The sequence below is a fragment of the Camarhynchus parvulus genome, chromosome 5 (genome assembly GCF_901933205.1).
Source record: "Camarhynchus parvulus chromosome 5, STF_HiC, whole genome shotgun sequence".
Taxonomy (NCBI): Eukaryota; Metazoa; Chordata; class Aves; order Passeriformes; family Thraupidae; genus Camarhynchus; species Camarhynchus parvulus.
Window position 1 is genome coordinate 10671186 of NC_044575.1, and position 21580 is coordinate 10692765.

Here is a 21580-nt window from a genome sequence, read left to right on the forward strand (position 1 = left end):
TTGTTCTCATAGCTTTGTACAAGCCAAGACAACTTTGGCCAGTGTTTTCCACTTATATCCATGAGGTGTCCAGCCCATACCTCATCCTCCCAGGGTGCTTTTATATCATCATATTGAGACAGTCCGTGCAAATGAATAGTTTCTCCACTGGAAGCATTAGCACTTCCAGCTTGGGTATCATGGACAGGACCTGCTTGTGGGAGATACTGGCTCAGAACAGTCACTTACACACAGTGATGTAACCAGAAGGAGATTCATGCTATCACCACAGGTCAGCTCTTGACCTTACTGAGGTATCCAAAGATGATTGCCCTTCCTCTTATCATTTATCATTACAACACTTTGCAAGGCCTATAACTGCTAATAATTTTACAATTCTTACTCTAGCAGGGCTCTGAGAGGGAGCCACATGTGCCTGACAGGAAGGGAGGTGTGCTGACAACTCTGGGCACAGCAGGGTGCTCTGTAGGATGGCTGTGACCCATGTAGATGCTCTCAGATGATGCTCTAACAAATCAAAACCTACAGCAGTTGCAAAGCCAGGATGCTTCTCAGCTGTCTGGCAGACTTTGTCAGTCAGCCTTGGTGTGAGGAGGGCTCAGTCATTGGTGTCAGCTCAACTGGGAAGTTCCTTCTAAGACTTACTAAGACTTTTGTCTTTGTTTGTTCACTTTGTGAATTGCATTGGGATGTTTTTAGAGACTGGTCACGCCCTGTGGGAAATCTCTCTCTATTTTCTTATTTATTGTATCCTTTGTGACACAAGAGATATTAATGAAAAAGAATCTTTGTTCCTCAAAGCTACCCAACTCTCATTCCTTAGCAAATTTATAATTTGGTTTTTGTGTCACAAGAAGCAATTCATTATTGTGCAAATGGTATTGATGAAACTATTAGAGCATTATGACTTCACTGAGGAGTAAGCAACAGGAACAGGTGAGCTCCTGAGATTTAAATGGTTGTTTTTATGCAAAAATCTTGAGGATGAAGGGAAAGAACAAAAGAAGAATAATACCAAAGAATTGTGATATATGTTGGGCATAGTTTCTAAGTAGACCCTTTCTACCCTGGTATCTCAAATCAAGATATTTAAGCTTGAAATAGTCAATGTAGTTTTTCAATTAAAATAGTCAATGTATTTTTTTCAAACCCAAACCTTTTCTTCAGCCTACAAAAGGAAAGACTAATTTCTGGTTCAGTAACAGACATGTTTTCTGTTCATGCCTTCTTCTCTAAATGTCTTCTTCGTTGATTTTCATGTTGTTTTCTTTTCAGTTTGAAAGCTGTGGTTGCCCTAGGATTGCTAAGGGTAATGGAGGAGCTTAGCCCTAAGTTCTTACCTAGTTCAGACATTAGGTTTGGACTGCAATATATTTCAAGTAAGGTCTGTTCTCTCCACCAGATATTGCCCACTTTCAATTAAGGAGGGGGAGAAGATAAATGAAGTAATAAGAAGATAAAGTAGGGTGAGGAAGACAGAATAAAGGTACCAAATAGGAAAGAACAAGAACATCAGAAAAGGGCGAAGCATTTTAGGTGGCAGAAAAACAGGAAAGGAGGGTGAAGGGTGCATGGAGAGCTGTTTTTGCTTTGGTCAGAGTGCCTGGGGGAGGTAACTTCTTTTGCCTCAAGTAGGTGCTGTAACATCAGTTTCCCAGTAGTACCAGTTCAGGGGGGACTGAAGTGCTGAGAGGGTGGTTTGGGCATTGCAAGGGTCAATGGCAGCCAAGTTCACCAGTCCTCCTGGTTATAGTAGGAAGTTTGTGCTAGAATTAAAGTTGCCACCTAGCTGTGAAAGCTTAGCAGAGAGACTGGTCACTGACTTGGTTGAAATCCACAGGCTGAGGATTATAGGGAGGGAAATTTTGGATGAGACTGTGGAGTTAATCCCAGCCCAGAGAACGGGTATTCCTGATGAGCCTGGTAACAATGTTCTCAGGAGTCTCTGCAGACGCCCTCTCAAGGCAGCAATCTTTAAACATTTTATTGGGCTTTCCAGTTCATCAGAACTGATGTCATTCTGGAAGGACATAATTATCTGTTTTACTGGAAGGGAGTAGGCAAATTGTCACAAAGCAGGCTGTAACTCCTAAACAAACATTCAGCTCTATTACACCTCTAGATGTGTGGGCAAGCTCCCTCAAAGCACTCAGAAAAGCAAATTAATGTGTTAAGCTAACTTATTAATGGCTAAAGCCATTCTGTTGCAGCTACTATTAAGTGAAAAATAAGTAGACACATCAATTATTAAAATATATTTATGAAAGTCTGTGTTTATTGTAGTTTTTCAAAAACATGAGTTTGTTTCAGCCGCCTGTAGTTCTTCCCTGTTATGACTTCCTGTTATGCCTCCAGGTCTCTGCCCTGTGGGACAGACCAAAGGAGTAGTATTTTCCCATACTTTCCAGACCCCAGATCAGTGGAATTTCAAGGGGAAGGTAATCTGCATGAAAACTCAATCAGAACTCAAGATCTCAAGTAGATTACAAGACATAGTGATAATGCCAGGAGAGGGCTTGGGAACTTACATTCAGAGGTTCCCAAGCCATCAGACACCACATGTAAACTGTTCTTCTGGGTTCAATGATATTCACCTTCCACAGAAGGAGAGGAAGAAATCAGTTCTTGGAATGTGCTAACAGATAGACACTGTGTATTAGAAAGCAGGAGGCTTTCTTGAAACTAAAAAGCAATTTAAGCAATCTGTGTTGCCTTGACTTTTCAGGGGCTTGCTCTAAGCCTCACTGCTCAACCCACTCCCATTCACAACTTTTAGTGAAAAAAACCCCACCCTTCCACTTTTTCAGTTGTGGGATTGAGGGTGGGTGCTTCCAAAGTGTTGGGATGCTTTAGGAAATTAAGAATAATTTTAAACTGCAGAGAGGAGGAGCAGAGGGTTTACCCATTACCTGTTAGTGGAATTAGACATTCAGTGATGCTGTACTGTTCATTAACCCAAAGTGTGATGGCTTTCAGTGCCCCATTAAAATCTCCAAGCTACAGTTAAATTTTAAAGGTGTAAGTATACCATAAACAGGGGGGAAGATGGTCCATGAGAAATATTCTGTCATTGGAGCTTCTTGCAATGATAAAGATCTCTTAGGAAACATCCACTTTGTAGCAGCCCTATTTAGTCAGGATGCTGAACCCTAGCCTAGCACGAGCAGCAGATCCCATGTTGCCATCACCTAATTTCTCATATTTGCCTGTCATCTTTAGTTTTTGATCCTGATAAATGGTTTGTGGATGTTTCAGGCAAAATTGATATAATGATTCTACCATTTGGGCTCATTAAATTGCCAATTTGAGAGCTATCCTAGTGAAATTAGTAAAACCACATCTGGAGCAAAGCGCAAATTATGGCTAAGTAAGGGTTTCAGGGGAATTATTTACATTTACAAATAAGAAAGAATTCTGCATTTTTAGGCCAGGTTTGTTAGATGGTTTATGAGGCAATGCAGAATTTGTGTGACATGATTTTTTTTGGATTTGTTTTTAACAGTATGTCACAATACTTGAGAGATTTTGGTTTTCATTGCTTTGTGAAGAATAATTTGCAAATAGTGTAATGTGGAATGCTCTCACCCAAGCCCAAGGGATGTGATTCTGACCCTACAAAGGTTCAATAAAGTTGCAGGCTGTCAAACTCATTTGAAGGCTATAAAATAACTTTCTGTATAACAATAACATTTACATTAGGTTTTCTCTCCCTAGTTTAGGTTTTCTCTCTTGTTTCTTTGTCTCTGTTTTATTTTTTTCCCTTTATTTTTGGGATGCAGTGGTGGATGGGGGGGGAGTGTGTGTGAGTTTTTTTGGGGTGATATAAGTCTTTCCTTACAGGCACTTCTGTAAATGACTGAACACTTTTCTGCCACGTTCATGTTGTTTGCATTTTTTCTGCATATGCTGGGATGATATCACCTGCATTAAAACATTCATCCAAAATAAGCTTTAAAGGAAAATTGAAAAATAGAAAAGTCATTTGATATCACCGTATATATCACAGTCTCAGCTGCATGGGAAGGAGCACATTTATATCAGTAAATTTGACATATCTTGAGAAATTGTCTTTAGGAACTCAGTTTGTCTTTAGTTGAAAGCAAGCCACTTTGTTCTATTTGACTTTTAAGGAGGCTTTGAAATGTAACATTTAAATAATCACTCCTTTTAAATGTTGAGGATGATGATTTTTATCAAGCTTTGACATACTTTTCTTCCCTCCCCCCCTTCTGTTTTTTGGGTTTGGGAAAAGTGAAATCTCAAAACTAGCAGCACACTATATTTTTTTAATGTGTCAGATCAGTCTCCCATCTTTTTGAGGGTCTCTTCAGCTTTTTTTTTGTCTTGAACAAAAAAGCAGATCTTGGAAAATTAATGCTATACATGCATGCTAACAGCTATTGTTCTCCTCATGTCATGTTTATCTCTCTTATTTTTCTCACATTAAGTGTTAATAAGTGATTTAGATTTAACACAGTAGAAGTATTGAACTGGTGTGTGGAAAACATTAAAAAAACTGCTTACTCTCTGTGGAATGTACAGTCCTAGAAAGCTTGGCCAGCATTAGCAGGCTGCCTTTTTTGTCCCAAGCAATCCCTTTTCCAGTCGGAACAGGCAGTTCTGTAACAGTCCTGTAATCTTGATAATGTAACGCTAACAATAACAATGAGACGCTGGAGGAATTTAGGGAGCTTCAGCCTAGAAAAAAATGTTACCAACCAGGGGAAAAAAATCTCTGCTTAATCTGGGAAAATTGATACAAGGCAGCAGAGAAGGACAAGTAGACCTGAGTCTGTGGTCAGCATGATTTACTCTGCCTCTGGAGCTGCAGTCTGCAGATTTTCTGACCGTGTTTGTGGCAGAACTGCTTGGAATAAAGTGGTTTAGAGAATGTCCTTTGACTGTGATAGGTCTGTTAGTACAGGGATTTTTGTGTGTTGTCAGCCCCCAGCTTGTTTTGCAGCATCACATTACAGTGGCTTCTCAAGCACTGTAATGTGCTTCCTGTGGGTTTGAGTAAACAAGAAGTTTTGTAACACTCCTTATTTTTGCATTAGCTATGCTGTTAATGGTCGTAAAAATTGGTAGTTCTGGTCAGACCCTGGGTGGCAGTGCTGTAAACCATGGTCGATATTTTAGTTTATAAAGTAAGCAGCATCTTAGAAACCATCCAGACTGGTGCCAGCAGAGCCACACAATCCTTCATAAATGACTCCTGTAAGCATCAGGTGGAGTAAATACTGTTCCTTTTCTTTCTCAAGGGACTCTTCTGGTATTTTAGGAATCTTATCACGACATGAAAATACATTCCTCCCTCATTTTGCAAAATATTCCTCAAGGGATTACAATGACAGAAGAAATGGCCACTAAGAGCTGTGCTTTACACTGGAGAAACATTGGATATAGTCAATGGAGGGGCTAATGATATCCCAATGATATTAGGGATTCCTGCTTTTGCATCCCTTGGATGACATCCTGGCCTTTACCCATATCATCATGTTCTCCCTTTAGTCACAGCATGACATTGCTGTTAACAGAGGAGAATGAAGGCAAAATAAATCATGGTACTGGGCTGTTTCTTTGCCAGTGGGCAGCAGTGTCGCAGAAGTGAGACCCACCTTTTGGGCACATAACTTGATACACAGGGCTGAAATCAAGTTCACTGTTTTTGGGATTACCAAATAGTTAAAAAACAGCTAGGAATTGATAAAGGTTCTTTATATTACCTGAGGTTTTAAAAGCTGTCCGAAGACAGCTTTACTTAAAGAATCTTGAGGTCAATAGAGAAAACTGCTTGTGATATTTTCATGTCACAATCAGATTTGAAAATTATATTCCAAATTTCATCATTGAATAAATTTCACTATTAGAATATATTTCCATAATAGAGTTGCACTTTAAAGGAGAGAAAGGTTTTTTTATTCCTTGGGATAGCTGTGATGTGGTCAAACTTCCAGTCACAGCTATGGTGCTTGCAAGTATCACACAGTGCTGTTGCTGGCATCTCCACATACTCTGATGGATGGAAGAACCACACCAAACCTGTGATCTTTTGTGAGCTTGATATCAAGCTCTGTACGTCAGACTGGCCAGCACCTGAGCCACACACCTACTTCTCATAAGTTGTTTCCATTTATAGCACTGGGCTGTGGCAAATTTGGCTGTGAATGTGCAATACCAGCAGTTGAGGGTTTCGTTTTTCAGGATCATCACTACACTGATTGCATTTTATAGAATGAAAAGCAACCTGGAGTTCTGCCTTTACACAGAATAGTATTTCAAGGAGTTAGTTGTCATTTGGGCTTGCTGAAGCTTAATTGACTTTTCTTCTCACAGATCTCCACATTTCTAGAAAGCAGAAATGACCATGACTGCCAACAAGAACAGCAGTGTCAACAGCAGAGCTGGAGGGAGTAAAGTGCCTCAGGACACTCTGGATAGGTAAGTGGACAACTGCAGGATTTGTAGATTTTGAGTAAAGTCTGTGTTTGGAACAAGATGTCTGTTCCAGGGTAAGCAACCTCTATTCTGATAGAAAGAGAGCTTTGCTGGGCTGAGGGAAGTTTTTCATAGGGAGTGGAGGACCCAAGGTATGAAGAAAGGTTTCTTATTGAACAATTGCTACTCATGGGCTGGTTTTGATGGGAGTGATTGCAAGCAAGGACCTGTGTGGAAGGTGCTGTATAGAGCTCAGAAATTTTGGGCTGAATTCCTCAGCCATATGATTGCATGGTAGCTCTCCTGTGCTGCAATCTCCAATTGGTGTTTTATGTTGGTTTGTGTCACATTTCCTCTGCTGTTTCTGCCTTCACAGACCATGGTCAGACTGTCTCCTGTAGCAGGTCAGGCAGTGGGTAGGAAAGGGCTGAATGTAAAGTACAGGGCTCATCTGTTGCTTTGCTTATTTGTCCTTTCTGTAGCATTAAAATAATTTCCAAAGTAGATTACCTTTGTAATTCACAGTTAAGGGAAAAACTAAACTTTTTAAAATGTGCAGTCAAAGAAAGATGCAGACAACCAGCATCCATTCTGGTTTTTTTATTAGGTATATTATGCTGTGGTAGAGCTCAGCAGAGGTGGGGTCCATAGCTTTGTACACTTCCCAGTTTGTGTGTTTGCCATCTAGCACAAAATAGTAAAAAGATAAAATAATGAGGGCCAGGGGGGCTGATGGAATTTCTAGAGAGATATTAATATGTAGATATTAATAACAGTTACTTAATGATCTCTGGAGCTCTCAAGATGTCTATTGTCCTTCTACCAGTGCAGACAGATTGCCAAAGTCTAGACCCATGTTCCCAGCACCAAAAAATGGACAAGTCTCTTATTTCGAAATAATTTCCATTCTGAATAGCTTAAAAAGTACTGTGGGATACTAAGTTATTGGATAGTAACTGTCAAATAAACTGTCTTTCCTTATCATCATCATCTGTTTCAATTAGAATTTGTCAGGAAGAGATTTTTCTAAGTACAAGTAAGAGCCTGAAGCTAAGGAGAATCTTTAAGGTGCACTTGCACAACAAGGGATGAGATGAATAGGTGGCCATGCACCATTTCTCCATCTATTATTTTGCCTTATGTAATCTTCACCTGTCTCTGAGAAACCCTGCAAGAGGATGTTACCTGAGCCAACCATGAGCATTCTTCCTTTGAGTCAGACTGTAAATCAGTGTTGTAAGTGCTGGCATCATAAAAGTTTAAAGCTTGCAAAAGTTATTGTAAGCATGCTCAAAGATTCACTTAAACTGAACTGTCACTGTCTCTATTTATTGTGGGATTTGACTGGGCATTTGGAAACCTGCAAATGTACTTTAAAACTTGATAGCAGTTTCAGTTAGTGCTGATACTGGCATAACAGGTGTAGCAGTCTCCTGCTTGCTAAGATATGTTTTTAAGAGTTATTTTCTTGTCAGTCTTGGTTTTGGTGGGGTTTATTGTTTCAAGATTGTTCAGCTGGTAGTCTTAAAGGTATTTTCCAACCTCAATGATTCTGTCATTCTAAGATGCAAGGTGTGATTCAGGGATATGGTGACATCAGCTGGTTCAACATTTTGTGATTCCTTATAGGTCAGAAGCAAAGGTCAGTAAAGACTCTAGAAATCTTTCTAATTACTTTGGCTGTGATTCAGATCTCTGTAGATCACAGATTTAAATTTTAATAATAAAAATCCTCAGTGGAAAGAAGGTGCCTCCAAGTAAACATACATAGAGCTGCATGCTTTGCAGGCATTAAGATTCTTGCAATAACTAAAATTCCCTTGGTCCTCACCAGAGCGGGAATTAGCTGTCATGAATCACCAGAGCCATTTTTCCACCAGAGTTGTTTGAATGGCACTTCAGGAAATGAGGGAAAGACAGAGAACAGAGCAAGGACATGATTTGGGAAGATAACTGAGTTTCACCTCAGAATCTGGTTGTGAGATTCATGGGTTTCTGCTGTGAGCACAGGAGGGGAAAAAGAACTCTTGGATCTGAAGCAAATGAAGTGTTTTAAACAAAACCACACTCATGCATTTTTTAAAGGTACCTGAAGTTCATTCACCACTTGTTAAAACCTGAGATTTTTGTGTGTGTTAGAACAGAAAACTTGACTGTGCTCCGAATGGGAAAATTGTATAATGACAAGGGTGGTTGAAGGTAGGAAATATTTTCACTACAAGACAAGAGTAGATTTATTGTGACTCTTCATCCTAGAAAGGAAATTGAAGGGATTGAAGGGGAAGAGGAGTATCTGAAATTATATATAGAACAGAGATGATAAATAGGGAAAAAATACTCTTTGCATTTAAGAACTAATACAAATCAAATGAAACCAGAAGATAACAGGTTGAGAATCAGTTGAAAAGAAGGCATTTTTCAGCAGCATGTTTTTAAACCATTAAACTTACTCTTATGTGATGCTGCAATCAGACAAATCCATGGAAGAAAAATCTTTCAAAGCCTTTTAGTCACAGAAATAAAATCTCTGAGTCAACAGACTTAAGCTTGTTAAGTTGTGCTGCACGTTTTTATTCTCTTCTCCAGGCACCTGCTAACTCTCATGGTCAGTGACTGAACCTTGGACCAGGAATGCTTTTTTGGTCCAAGCCAGAGGGAACATTCAGATGTTGTTTGGAACAAGAGTCAGTTACAGGAAGCAAATTGGAGAAATTGCAGAAGGGTTGTTATGCTTACAAAAGGAGACTCTGGCTTTCAGTGAGCTTCCAGAGTACAACTTTAATCCTTCCTTGTGAGTCACTGAGGTGAATGCCAAGGAATGGAAGGATAGGAAAGCACCTTGTGTGTAGTTGGAAGTGACTTCTTAGCAATTCTGGCAGGAAGCAGCTCTATGAAATCTTCTTAATCCTTCAGCAGGGGACAAAAGAGCCCTTAGCATGATTGCGGCTAGTGCACAATCACGACCCTGTTGCATCAAATGAGTTTGATTGCACCATTGTTATGAGGATCAGTGTAACTCTGAGGAAACCTTAGGAGAACGGAAGTCACAGAAAGGCATAGTGGTGTTTGTAGCTCTCTCTCCTTACAATGTGGCTTGCTTTCCCTCAGCAAATGATTTCATGTTTATCTGGAGTATTTGGGTTTTATCAGAAACTCTATTTATTATTAGTATTTGTCCAAAACTTGTGTTTTTTCCAGTGCAATCAAAGGTTAATGTAGAAATGGCAATACTGTCTTTGACTTAAAAATCACCTCTACACTGTACTAATCACCATATTAAAACAGGGCAATAGTTATGTCTATGAAGTCAGGCTCTAGTTAGCAAAATGCGACTTTCAAACTTGTAGGCTGTGTAATATGACAGATACAAGGAGTAAAAAAAATCCTGAACAAAAGATTTATATATTAATATATCATTATATCTTAAAATTGCAGCTCAGGTTGACGTGCTAGATGCAACAAGAACCAGTCCAGAGCTGAAAAATATTTAGAGTTGTGTGGCTACATAACTTCTGTAAACAATTCTTAATGTCTTTGCCTCTGGCTAATATGCCATCTCTTAACTCTGCATCTCAAGGCATTTTATACACTTGAGCCTTCTCAAATGCTGCAGTAACTGAAGCACAGGAAGGGCTTGTTTTTAGAGGACCCCATTGATTCAGTTTTTTTGTCTGAGTTTATTGCCTGAGGCATAAATAACATCAGATTTTGGACATACAGACTTCTTCCAGTGTACGTGGCAGAATTTCTCTTTGCATGTAAAATTTTCTGTGGTACAGGGTGTGCCTTATGTATGGGTCCCAACTTGGAGAATAGAAGAGGGCTTTGGAAAGCTCAAAAACATTTTACAAAAACAATTACAATGAACAAAAATTGTTTGCTGCAGGTAAATGTTTTACTAGCATGGTGACTTTGGTAGAATATATAGAGGGACTGCTGTGATGAGCAAGAACAAACATTCAAACAAACCTTCAAATTTAGCGTCTCTGAGTTTGATTTGGGAAGATAGCCAAGGCAGAAAGCAACCCTGACTCCAGTTGTGGAAAAGGACTATGTCTGAGGAAAACTGTTCTCAGTGGCTATGTGTCCAAGGAAAGCTGTGCCATTGGAATCACAGGTGTTTTGTCACAGTCTGGATTTTGTGATGTGGATTGCTGTCTTTCCACCCAAGCTCCACAGGAAAGGTGGTGTCCTCACCAGAGGATGTTGGTGAAGGATGTTCTCCAGCTGAGCAATCATGATTTACTGGCACAATAAACTGGGGGTGCTGATGTCAGGGGGTGCTATAGCAAGACACCAGAGATTTGTGCAAAAGAAGGATTACATCTGCAATTTGCCACGAGCACCAAGTTACAAAGTGTCTATTCAAATAAGGCTCATAAAACATCTTTCTAAATACTCCTAGTTGAATCTTTGAGCCAAATACACTAAGTTAAAACTGAAATCTGATACCATGAGTTGGATCTTCTTGCTTGGGAAGAACTGAGCTGAGTACCCACCAACCTCTAAATATAGGCTTTGGTTTTTATCTCTCAGCAGCATGTGAGGACATTAATGATGTTACTGAGAGTTTGTCACCCCCATTAGCCTAACCTGCTGAGATGTGTTTGCACTGGCTTTGTAGCTCAGAACTTTTTCCTTCTCCAGAATTTAAGTTAATAGGACAGAAATTTAATTGGTGGAGCTACCTTACCTCCTGTGAAGAGAATAGAGAAGCACCACAAAGTCTGGACTAATGTAACTAGACACACCCCAGGAATGTTTCAGGTGGATTGTTTATAATTCTTTAAGTATCAAATAAAAGAATGACTTACATTTCTTAACAAAGTAAGCCCATGGGTTGGTTACTAGAAATACTGTTTTGGGTTGGTTTCCTGTCTCCATCATGTACACAGGTCCATGCTCAGCCATTTCACATGCATGTCAAGGTCCTGTGTTTTATTACTGCATTTCTCTCAAGGCAGAAACAGTCTTAGAAAAGTCTTAGAAACTAAGAAAGCTTCTAGAAAAATCTTAGTTGAAGGAAGACTTTGTGCCTGTGCTTCAGCCTTAAAAACCTGAGATGTGTGATCACTTCCAAAATCAGTCATACTCAAGCCAAGCTCATTCAGTTTTATATCAAATGTATTTATTTATTTTAAAGTGAAATTAATTCTTGGTCCATATTACTAAATCCAACTAAAATACTTTGTTTCCCTTGAAAGGATTATGTGGTTATGGGCTGGGCAGAAGTCTAGAAATATTTTGCCTTAGGACTTGACACCTCCAGAATTCTTAAATAAAAGAATGTGTAGATACATCCAGTGCTGGAGTTAAGCAGTGCTCTGCTGTCAGTGCTCGAGTAGGGCTGGCAGTTATTTTGCTCTGCTGGCTTGTCCTTAGAGTGCTTTAGTCTCTTCCCTTTCTACAGTAAATTTTTCATTTCTAAGATAATCTCATGTCTTGAGGAAAACTCCTCTGTTTAGGGAGAAGAGTCATCTTCAGAGAGGCAACGTCTGTGCAGGACTTGGCTCTCATTTAGAGACATCCCTTCATGGATGCAAATGTAGGGCCATTTGTTTGTGTTATCAGATATGTAGCATTATGCCTTTAATTCTTATTCATTCGATCCTTCTGCTACTCCTAATACAAGAAAAAAAAAAGGCACATTAAGCAGTGCTCCTCAGCTCTGTGTGGAACTGTAGGCACTGCCCAAATTTATTGTCAGGTCATTCATGCGGATGTGATCCAGTCTGCCTGCACTGACAATGAATTATCCTGTGACTAATGCAGAAGAGCTGTGTTCACATCCAGGGTGGATGACTCCAGGGGCAGAAAGGGGAGGACAACACTGAACAACTCCCTCCCCATTTGTTACAGAGCCTTGGGAGGGAGATAACTCTGCATCCACCACAGTGGAGCCCTGGTCCTACTGTAAAAACATGGTTACCAGTAAGATAAACAAAATGTAATTAATTGCATTCATGTATTTCACGTGAATATAAATTTAAAGACTATGAGATTTATTTTTTTTTACATACCCTGAGTTTTCTAATTGGAGAGCATTATGAAGGCTGTAATAACTTGCAAATCAAAAGATGCATCTTCAGCTCTCTGTGTTGCTCTAAAGCAATGAGGTTTTGATCTTATTTGAAATTCTAATGTGTGCAATTTTCCCACTAATTTTTGTGTGATTACCATTGTCTTAGCACACTTATGATAAAGTATTTTCTCATCTCTTACTCTTTCCTTGCTTAGGATGTGGAAGTATTGCTGTGAGTGATAGAAAGGCTGCTTGTTTCTCTTGTGGATGGCTGCATTTCAATTACAGATGAAAGGCTGCATTTTAATTAAAGTTGAAAGGTGCTCTCTGCCTGGGCTTACACTTAGTGCACAGGAACAGGGAAGGCAGCAGGTCTAGAAGTGGCTGCTGGCTGTTTACAACTTTTGACATTTGTGCATGGTTTGGAAGGTTAGTGGATACTGTTTTGCGCATATTTGGGCACGCAAGTTTTATTTGAGGGTTCTGAGGAGGAAGGAGTGAGAGCAGCTTGAAAAGGAGAGTCAGTTATATATGCCTAAAGCAGGAAGCCAGGGCTTTTAAATATCTTTATTTTAAAATAAAAAAAATTCACTTTTATTTTAAAATAGAAAACCCCATCAGTTTTGGGGTGGCTGGGGCTAAAACATCTCCCAGTTTTTCCAGCCAGAGCAGCTATCAGGGACTTTGTTAGAGCAAGAGGCCAGTGGTGTGAGTTAAGCTTGCGTGGTCTCAGCATGTCCCAGCCTCTTCCCCACTGCCTGGACTGGGACCTCTCCTTCTGCTGTGGGAGATCTCCTGGCAGCTGAGCAGGGCTCAAGGCAATGAGGCACTCCACACTGAACTGCTGAGATGGATTTTCCTGCCAAAAGTATTTGCCTACTGCTCAGAAGTACTAGTGAGAACGTTTATGAGCTCTTTATGAATTTGTGAGAAAGAAAAAAACAATTCCCCTGTAGACAATGTTTGTTACTTCAGAAGAGAACCAAGTTTTAATATTTTGACAGTGAGCTTGAAAACAGGAAGAATAGTGATTTAATAAAATTTTAAGACTAAGCATTATGCTCAGTTATTGGAGCTGTGATGAAACACAGCTTTTAAAAATTTTGTTTAAACCACTGAGATTTAGAAAACCATACAAATAAACTTCAGCCAAATAATGATGAAAACTGAATAACTGATATGAAATCTATTAGCAAATATTGTACCCTTCCCTTTACAAACAGAAACAGCCTGAAACATGCAGCTGACAAATTTTCAGCAGCTTGGTTCCCAGCAGCGCAGAGTTTCCTTTGGTTCAGAGGGGAATAAGAGCTGTGCTTTACCCTGTGAGACTGGAGGTGCATTTGGGACATGAAGCTCTGGCAGCTCGGCTCTGAACTGGGCCATGGGAGGTGGGAGGGCCATCAGGAACAGAAACATTTGTAGTGGGAAGGAGTCACAGTGCTGGTTCAGATGACCCTGAGGCTGGGAAGGGCTTCAATGCAGGCTTTGACTGTCCTGCTGATTTCCGATGGTCGGGGCGCGATGTTCCCCTCCCTTGCTGGGCACTGACCCCAGCCTGGCAGAGCTGAGCCTGCTGCAACCTCTGCAAGTCCCTCAGCAGGGCTGCAGAAACACTCTGGTGAGCACTGTGCTCTACAGACATGAGAGGAATGGTTTGTGAGATGAGGTGACAGCTTCTAGTTAGATCATGAGATAGAACTGGAGAAGTGGACCCGCTTCTGGATACATCCTTTGGGCTTCCTCAAAACAGTGGGGAATTTTGCTATTCTATTTCTGTTGCTGGCTGCATTGTTTCACTTTAGTTTTAAAAGTCCATTCAGGAAGAATGCACTTGTCAGTCAAGCAAGTCACTTTTTTTTTAGCTGGAAATTTTTTCAGTATCTCCCATTTGCATAGGTTCCTAGGAAAACAACCCAACAAACCCTAAAATTTTGTTTGGATTTTGCTTCATAAGGCTTCAGATCAAGTTGACTTTATTATTACTTAGAGGCTACAGGCATGTAGTGAATTCCTTGCCATCGTAACTTAATTCTCATGTCACTTGCAATTTTATGTTTTTATGTGAAGAAAATCATACCTTATCATTAAAATTACCTTTTCCATTAAGGTTTATTTTTGCCAAAACCACTGGAAACAAAAAAAAAATAGACTAGCAAGTCTTTAAAATGAGTTCTAGGTGAGAGGTTACACTAAAGAGGCATTTTAAATGCCTACTATTGCAGAATTAAGACTGCAATATTGCAATACTGTGCAATATTGCACTACTTAGACTAACACTGCAATCCTTATTTGTTTAATCACTGTATTTACAATAAGCTACTCAGGGATACTATGATCTGAAATAAATGTAGATATTTTTACAGGAAATTATTACAAGAGCTTGGTTTTGGAAATGTTTCTGATATCTTTCTAGTGCTTTTACTGCACTGAACTGTAATGAATAGAAGCAATGAGGAAGACACATGTTAAAACACCCACAGGATTCCTCACCTGTGCAGTATCAGAGAGTCAGCACAAGTTTTATGTGAATTTGTTTTTTGGGCAACCGTAAGAAGTGAGACTGAAGTCCTCAGGGAGTAGAACATAGTAGTCATGTGCATAACATTTTTGCATTATAATGCCAATATTTCAATTTTTCTGGAATGAAACTCTATTGCTTTCTGGACCAGGGAGATGCTGACAATCTCACTGAAAAGACCATCAAGGATGCCAGTGATGACCACTGCAAATGATTTTTCATGTTCTGTGAATATCTGTCCATTTAGGAGCTAAGACACATCTCTTTACACTTGAGTTCTTGAAAAGCCACCAATGTGGGAGAAAAATTTCCATTCTGTGCCCTCATCAGTCTGGATTTGAATCAGTGGCTTAGAAATGGAAGGGTCTGTGTTGTCTTAATCAGTTTCTTGCACTGTTTGGTTATCCTAAAAAGATATTTTCCACTTGTGCAGAGCACAATATTAAGAGAAGACATAGCAGAATTTTTGAAGATTAAATTTGAAAGGAAGATCTGAATGTAATAAGGTAGATAATATGTTTCTCCCCTGACTGGAAAAAAAAAAACCAAACCCATTTGCTTGGGAAAATAAAGCAAGAAGTGCACAGACATAGCATCCTCACAGGCTTCATCCTCTAAATAACATAGCCACTATTCATCAGGCAATATTGTGTGATGAAACTGGGACTTAGCTCAGTGCTTGGGTCAGTCTTCATGCTTGAGGAATGGACATTGACAGCAAACGGCCTTTAAAAGCAAAATAAGCTGTAAGCATTTTTCTTCAAGCAGGAAAACAGGGGCTAATGGAAATACACATGTAGCATCCATGTAATTAAAATATATACCTGCAAAAATGCCCCTAGCTCCTGGGAGACATTTTTGAATTGTGACTTTTGCCACAATTCCCATCACGCACTCTGAAGTTATTTCCATTCTGGCCAGGTCCTGTGTATAGAACTGGCAGTGTGTCACAAGGGAACGTGTCACATTCCCTTGGCACCAGGGAACCCTGGAGCTGTTGAGCAGCAGGCATCTGGTAGGATGGGCTTCAGTGTTGAAAGCACAACTAAATATAACCACTGTAACAGATATGGTGTTCCCAATAATTAAATAACACTGAAAAAATTGATTTATTGAGTCAATCCATGAAATTCTATTGTAGTCAATGGGAATGTCAGTTCCTGTAAGAACCTGAATGCTTTTTTTTGAGAGTCTAAATATCCTGTTTGTTATTAAACAGAGAGGAAAATTTTGCCCAGAGTGTCCATATGTTGTTTCTGAAGCTCTTTGTTAAAGCACTATTTTTACAAAGAAAGTATTTTATGATTATCATATTAATGATAAGCTTTATTGCCAATATGTGTTAGTATTTTATTGTGAGGGAGCTGTAGGAATTTTCTGAAGGAAATGAGAAGTATTAATTTGTTTTCTTCTCTCCTTAGCTATAGAAAAAAAAGTTAGGTCTGTAAAACAGGGTCACTTCAACATAGGTGATCCACAATACTGTGGCTGTAGAGCAAGTTCTTTTTTGGCAAACAATTAACAGCAGCTAGTAGATGGAAATGGTATTTTTATTTTGGATTCCTAGGATAAGCCCATCATGCATCACAATTTCCTAAAATCAAGATTTTTCCAGGTAACAACATAACTATTTGGCTGTGAAAGCAGAATTCATTGCAGTGGCAGCAGCACAGAAAGGCTTTGTGATTCAAATTCTGCTAGCTAGAAGCTCAGAAGGTCCTTTTAACAGCTAATGCAGGCAGACAGGCGGGCTGCTGGTACAGGGGACTTCAGTGCTGGGATGGGCAGTGTTGGTGATGCTCAGTTGGTTGGGCAGTGTTGGTTAATCCTCCTGTTGTCACAGTGTGGATGTCTCCAGCTGACTCACCTGTTTTACTCTGCAGTGGGACCCTCACCCTGACTCACCCTGGCAGCTGGGGCCAGAAGAGGAGCTGTCAGTGCACACAACCTAACAAATGCCCAGCAATGAGACTGCTCCCACAGCAGACCTCTGCCCCCTCCATTTGTGCTCGGGTGGGAAGCCACTTTATGTCAACACAGGCAGAGGGGAGATGGCAGACAGCCTGTGGCCCTTTGTTGGCAGGGACCTGAAAGGGTTTGAATGTGGATTTTTAACCTCTCCCTTTCCTGTCAAACAGTACTGTCACCCATGTGGGCTTCAAGATAGGGGCTGAGGCTGGCAGGCTTGCTGTGTCTGTGTGTGTGTGGTTTGGTCCCTGATGCAGCTTCTATGATTTCTTTAGCATCAGGCAGCTGGATTGCCTCACTTCAGAGCTTCAGGAATGAATTGCAAACTGTTGCTTCCTGTAACTTTAAAATACAAACTCAATTTTTGTGGGCTACCAAGAGCAAACTTCTGGCTTGCCAGATTTCCCACACCCCGGTGCCTTCAAAGCCAACACGTGAGACTGCAGAGAAAGGCTTTGCTCCTGTTTTGTTAAACATTAACAGCAGCTCCCTCCCCTTAAGCACACAAAGGGACAGAGGTTTGACAAACCCTCTCAGTGTGTCATTTGCTGCTTGACAAGTGAAGCAGGCAGCGTTCAGGGAGCACAGAGGCTATGGCAAAGCACGGACTGGGAATTCCTGCATCTCCATTCTGCATCATTCCAGGAGGGAAGAGCTCCTGAGTAAGTCTGGGTGTGCTGAAGTGATGGCAGGGGTGGGCAGCTGTGCACTTGTTAGAGGCAAGAGGGGAGGAAACAACACAGCAGAAGGGAAGATCATGAAGTGCCATAGCATTGAATTTCTTAGTGTCCTTTCCCACAATCAATTTTGCAGGAGATGAACTGTCTACTCACAGGCAGGAACTCAACAGCAACCGTCTGGTTACTGAAAGTAGCTATAGCAGTAGCTTTAATTTCCAGAGTTTGCAGTTCTGGTGTAGAAGTGACTTTGTAGGACTAAAATTCATTTTTACAGCCCTTCCCTTCCTCCCTCTACCTCTTTTGCTCTCAGTCAGAACCTCATTTCTCTAAGGCTAAATGCCTGTTTCTTGTCTTGAGATTCCTTTTTATCCCCTTTAATTCTTAAAGGTGACTATTAAGTTATGCAGCACTGTTCATACCCATGCTAAGCAGAACTTGTTTTTATTGTATAGAAAGTGCTGGTCCATTAGAGAGAGATCATAGTTGTTTATACTTAGACTGAATATGCTTTACAATGACTACTTTTCTAACTGCTGAGATGAAAACACAGGATTAAATGAGGTGCTGCTGGCACACTTTTGTGTGTTGTCTTGGTTTTGATGCCTGATTTCAGGTCTTGGGTTTTTGTGGCATCTTTTTTTTTTTAATGTGCTTTCTTGGCTATGAGACAACTTGCATTTTTTTCCCACTGAATAAAGAGAATAAGTCACAGGCTTTTGCTTTTCAGGAAAAAATCAGTATTATGGGTCCAACTCTGTGAGGTTCTGAGGGATGTAATTTAGGGTCAGAATCTGGACTTCAATTTACTGCTTCAGATATTCATTATCTGAGACCCCATGGGTTGCTGGAAGGAGTTTGTTGTTTGTGTTGTAATCTGTAGGGAGCAAATACTTTCAGAGCTGATGAGCTTATAAATGTTGCCTGTTGGTTTTTCTTGCTGCTTTATACACAGATGTTGGTATTGCCTCACTTTCACCATAGCATTTTTATTTTCTGGATGCTTTGCCTGGTGCTACCTATGTGGCTTCCTGTAGGCATGTGAAACTTAGTTTTGTCCTGGAAGTGAAAGGATGTGTGACAGGAAAAATGTCTTCTTGCTTTTAGTTGCTCTAAGTTAATGTTTAGTTGCCCTAAACTGAGCAAAACTTTCAGCTTACTGTGTAGCATTTATGTTGCAGGGCAGTGGCCACAAAATATTTTCATCCTTAGGGTTATACTACATACAATTCTCTCATAAGAAGTAAAAAGTGAAGTGAAATGTTAATACATATTGGCCTGCTCCTTATAGAACTAGTATAAAACTAAATCCACAGTTTTATAAGAAGCCAAGGTCTTGTGAGAATTAAAAGCTTATAAAGGATATATAAATCCCCCAGCTATTATTCTGATTCCGAATTTAGGCTTGAGATCCCACAGCTCTTGTAGGTGTGGTGCTGAAATCTGGTCTGGGAGGCTCATTTCAGCTGGATGAGTAATGGACACGTTAAAGTTACCCTTGATCACAGTGAACAAAGTCGTGGGGAGTGTCTTTCCCTGACCTAACTCTGCTCCTGTTGACAGTTATGGGCAGCAAAAGGCAGAGAGAAGCCAATGTCTGGATCTTTTGGAAAGTTCCCTTTAGATCATGTTTCTGAATATTGGTGTGCACAGTGCTCCAGCACTGGCTGATTGTTCATTTGTTAATATGCAGTGAAATTGAATTAGGGCCAGATGTAGCCCTCAGTCAAGTTAAATTTGGCCTTGTCTGGACTCTTAGGTAAATAAGTTTGATAGCAACAAGTATTGCAAATCACAGCTTAGTTTTTTTCTTTTGTTCCCTTTTCCCCTTCTTTTTAAAAATTTATTTTAAAGTTTATGTGTATATGCCAACAGGTTGGGGAATAAATAGATCAAAGAGTTTTTCAAAGCTCTGTTCAACGAAGGAAAAACCCCAACAACTTTCAGCTGGCCAGTTTTTTCATATGATGCTCAGTTTGTGGGTATGCCCCACACATTTCCTCATTTCCTGGCTTGTTCAGCTGAAAGTAGAGTGAAGCACATTATAACCAGTCAGATGTAGTAACCTAATTTAATTTCAGTGCAAGTGTTATTTAAACATTTAATCATATTCAAACTGAAACTTTGTTTTTCATAAGTGTGCATTTGCACCAAATTAATGCCTTAAATCTTCCTGCACTAACTTTTGCATCAGCTTGGATCTTTAGCAACTTCTCCTTAGCAACACTTGATTTGTGCTAACATAAGGCAGAAGAAAATCAAACACTGGTTAATAGATTTTTAAAGGAAGTGAATGAAAAGAAATTCCCTCATAAATTTAAGTCAAGTATATAACTTCTTTATCTGTAAAAAGCCATTGTATTGGCCAAGGCCGAGCCCATCGGCGACGATGGCAGCGCCTCTGGGATGACGTGTTTAAGAAGTGAAAAAAGTTACTGTGCAGGAGCTATTGCAGCCAAAGAGGAGAGGAGTGAGACTGTGTGAGAGGAACAGCCCTGCATGCACCAAGGTCAGTGCAGAAGGAGGGGCAGGAGGTGCTCCAGGCACTGGAGCTGAGACACCCCTGCAGCCCATGGTGAGGCAGCTGTGCCCCCGCAGCCCATGGAGGACCACGGGGATGCAGAGATCCACCTGCAGCCTGTGGAGGAGCCCATGCCAGGGCAGGTGGATGCCTGAAGGATGCTGTGACCCCATGGGAAGCCCGTGCTGGAGCTGGCTCCTGGCAGGACCTGTGGACCCGAGGAAAGAGGAGCCCACTCTGGAGGATTGCTGGCAGGATCTGTGATCTTGGGGTGGACCCACACTGGACCAGTCTGTTCCTGAAGGACTGCACCCTGTGGAAGGGACCCACCCAGAGCAGTTAATGAAGAGCTACAGCCATGGGAAGGACCCACCTTGGAGAATTCTCTGGAGAACTGTCTCCCGTGGGAGACACCAAGTGCCGGAGCAAAGGAAGACTGTAACTGTCTCCCATGGGACAGATCCTGTGCCGGAGCCAGGGAGAAATGTGACTGTCTCCAGAGGGAGCAACCACATTCCAGAGCAGGGGAAAAATGCTCCTGTCTCCAGTGGGAGCAATCCCATTCCAGAGCAGGGGAAAAATGCTCCTGTCTGCAGTGGGAGCAACCCCATTCCGGAGCAGGGGAAAAATGTTTCTGTCTGCATTGGGAGCAACCCCATTCCAGAGCAGGGGAAAAATGTTCCTATCTCCAGTGGGAGCAACCCTATTCTGGAGCAAGGGAAAAATGCTCCTGTCTGCACTGGGAGCAACCCCATTCTGGAGCAAGGGAAAAACGCTCCTGTCTGCATTGGGAGCAACCCCATTCTGGAGCAAGGGAAAAATGCTCCTCTCTGCAGTGGGAGCAACCCCATTCCGGAGCAAGGGAAAAATGTTCCTCTCTGCATTGGGAGCAGCCCCATTCCAGAGCAAGGGAAAAATGTTCCTGTCTGCATTGGGAGCAACCCCATTCCAGAGCAGGGGAAAAATGTTCCTGTCTGCATTGGGAGCAACCCCATTCTGGAGCAAGGGAAAAATGTTCCTGTCTGCATTGGGAGCAACCCCATTCTGGAGCAAGGGAAAAATGTTCCTGTCTGCATTGGGAGCAACCCTATTCTGGAGCAAGGGAAAAATGCTCCTGACTCCAGTGAGACAGACACCATTTCAGAGCAGGGGAAGAGTGTAACTGTCTCCAGTGGGAGTGACCCCATTCCGGAGCAGGGGAAAGCTGTGAATGTCTCCAGTGGGAGCGACCCTAATCTGGAGCAAGGGAAGAGTGTAGTAAGTGTCTCCAGTGAGAGTGACCCCATTGTGGAGCAGGGGAAAAGTGTGACTATCTCCAGTGGGAATTACCCCATTCTGGTGCAGGGGGAGAGTCTGAATATCTCCAGTGGGATCGACCCCATTCCAGAGCAAGGGAAGAGTGGGACTGTCTCCCATGAGAGTGACCCCATTCC

The 21580-nt window shown here is 41.1% G+C and overlaps 1 protein-coding gene across 3 annotated transcripts in view; it reads left to right on the top strand.

Moving 5' to 3' along the window:
* DENND2B (DENN domain containing 2B) overlaps positions 1-21580 on the top strand; it is a 154084-nt gene that overhangs the window by 60242 nt on the left and 72262 nt on the right. For all 3 annotated transcript variants that reach the window (XM_030950093.1, XM_030950092.1, XM_030950094.1), the window contains one exon: positions 6337-6441. In XM_030950093.1, the coding sequence (XP_030805953.1) occupies positions 6362-6441 (80 nt within the window). In that variant the 5' untranslated portion in view covers positions 6337-6361. The remainder of the gene's footprint in view (positions 1-6336; positions 6442-21580) is intronic.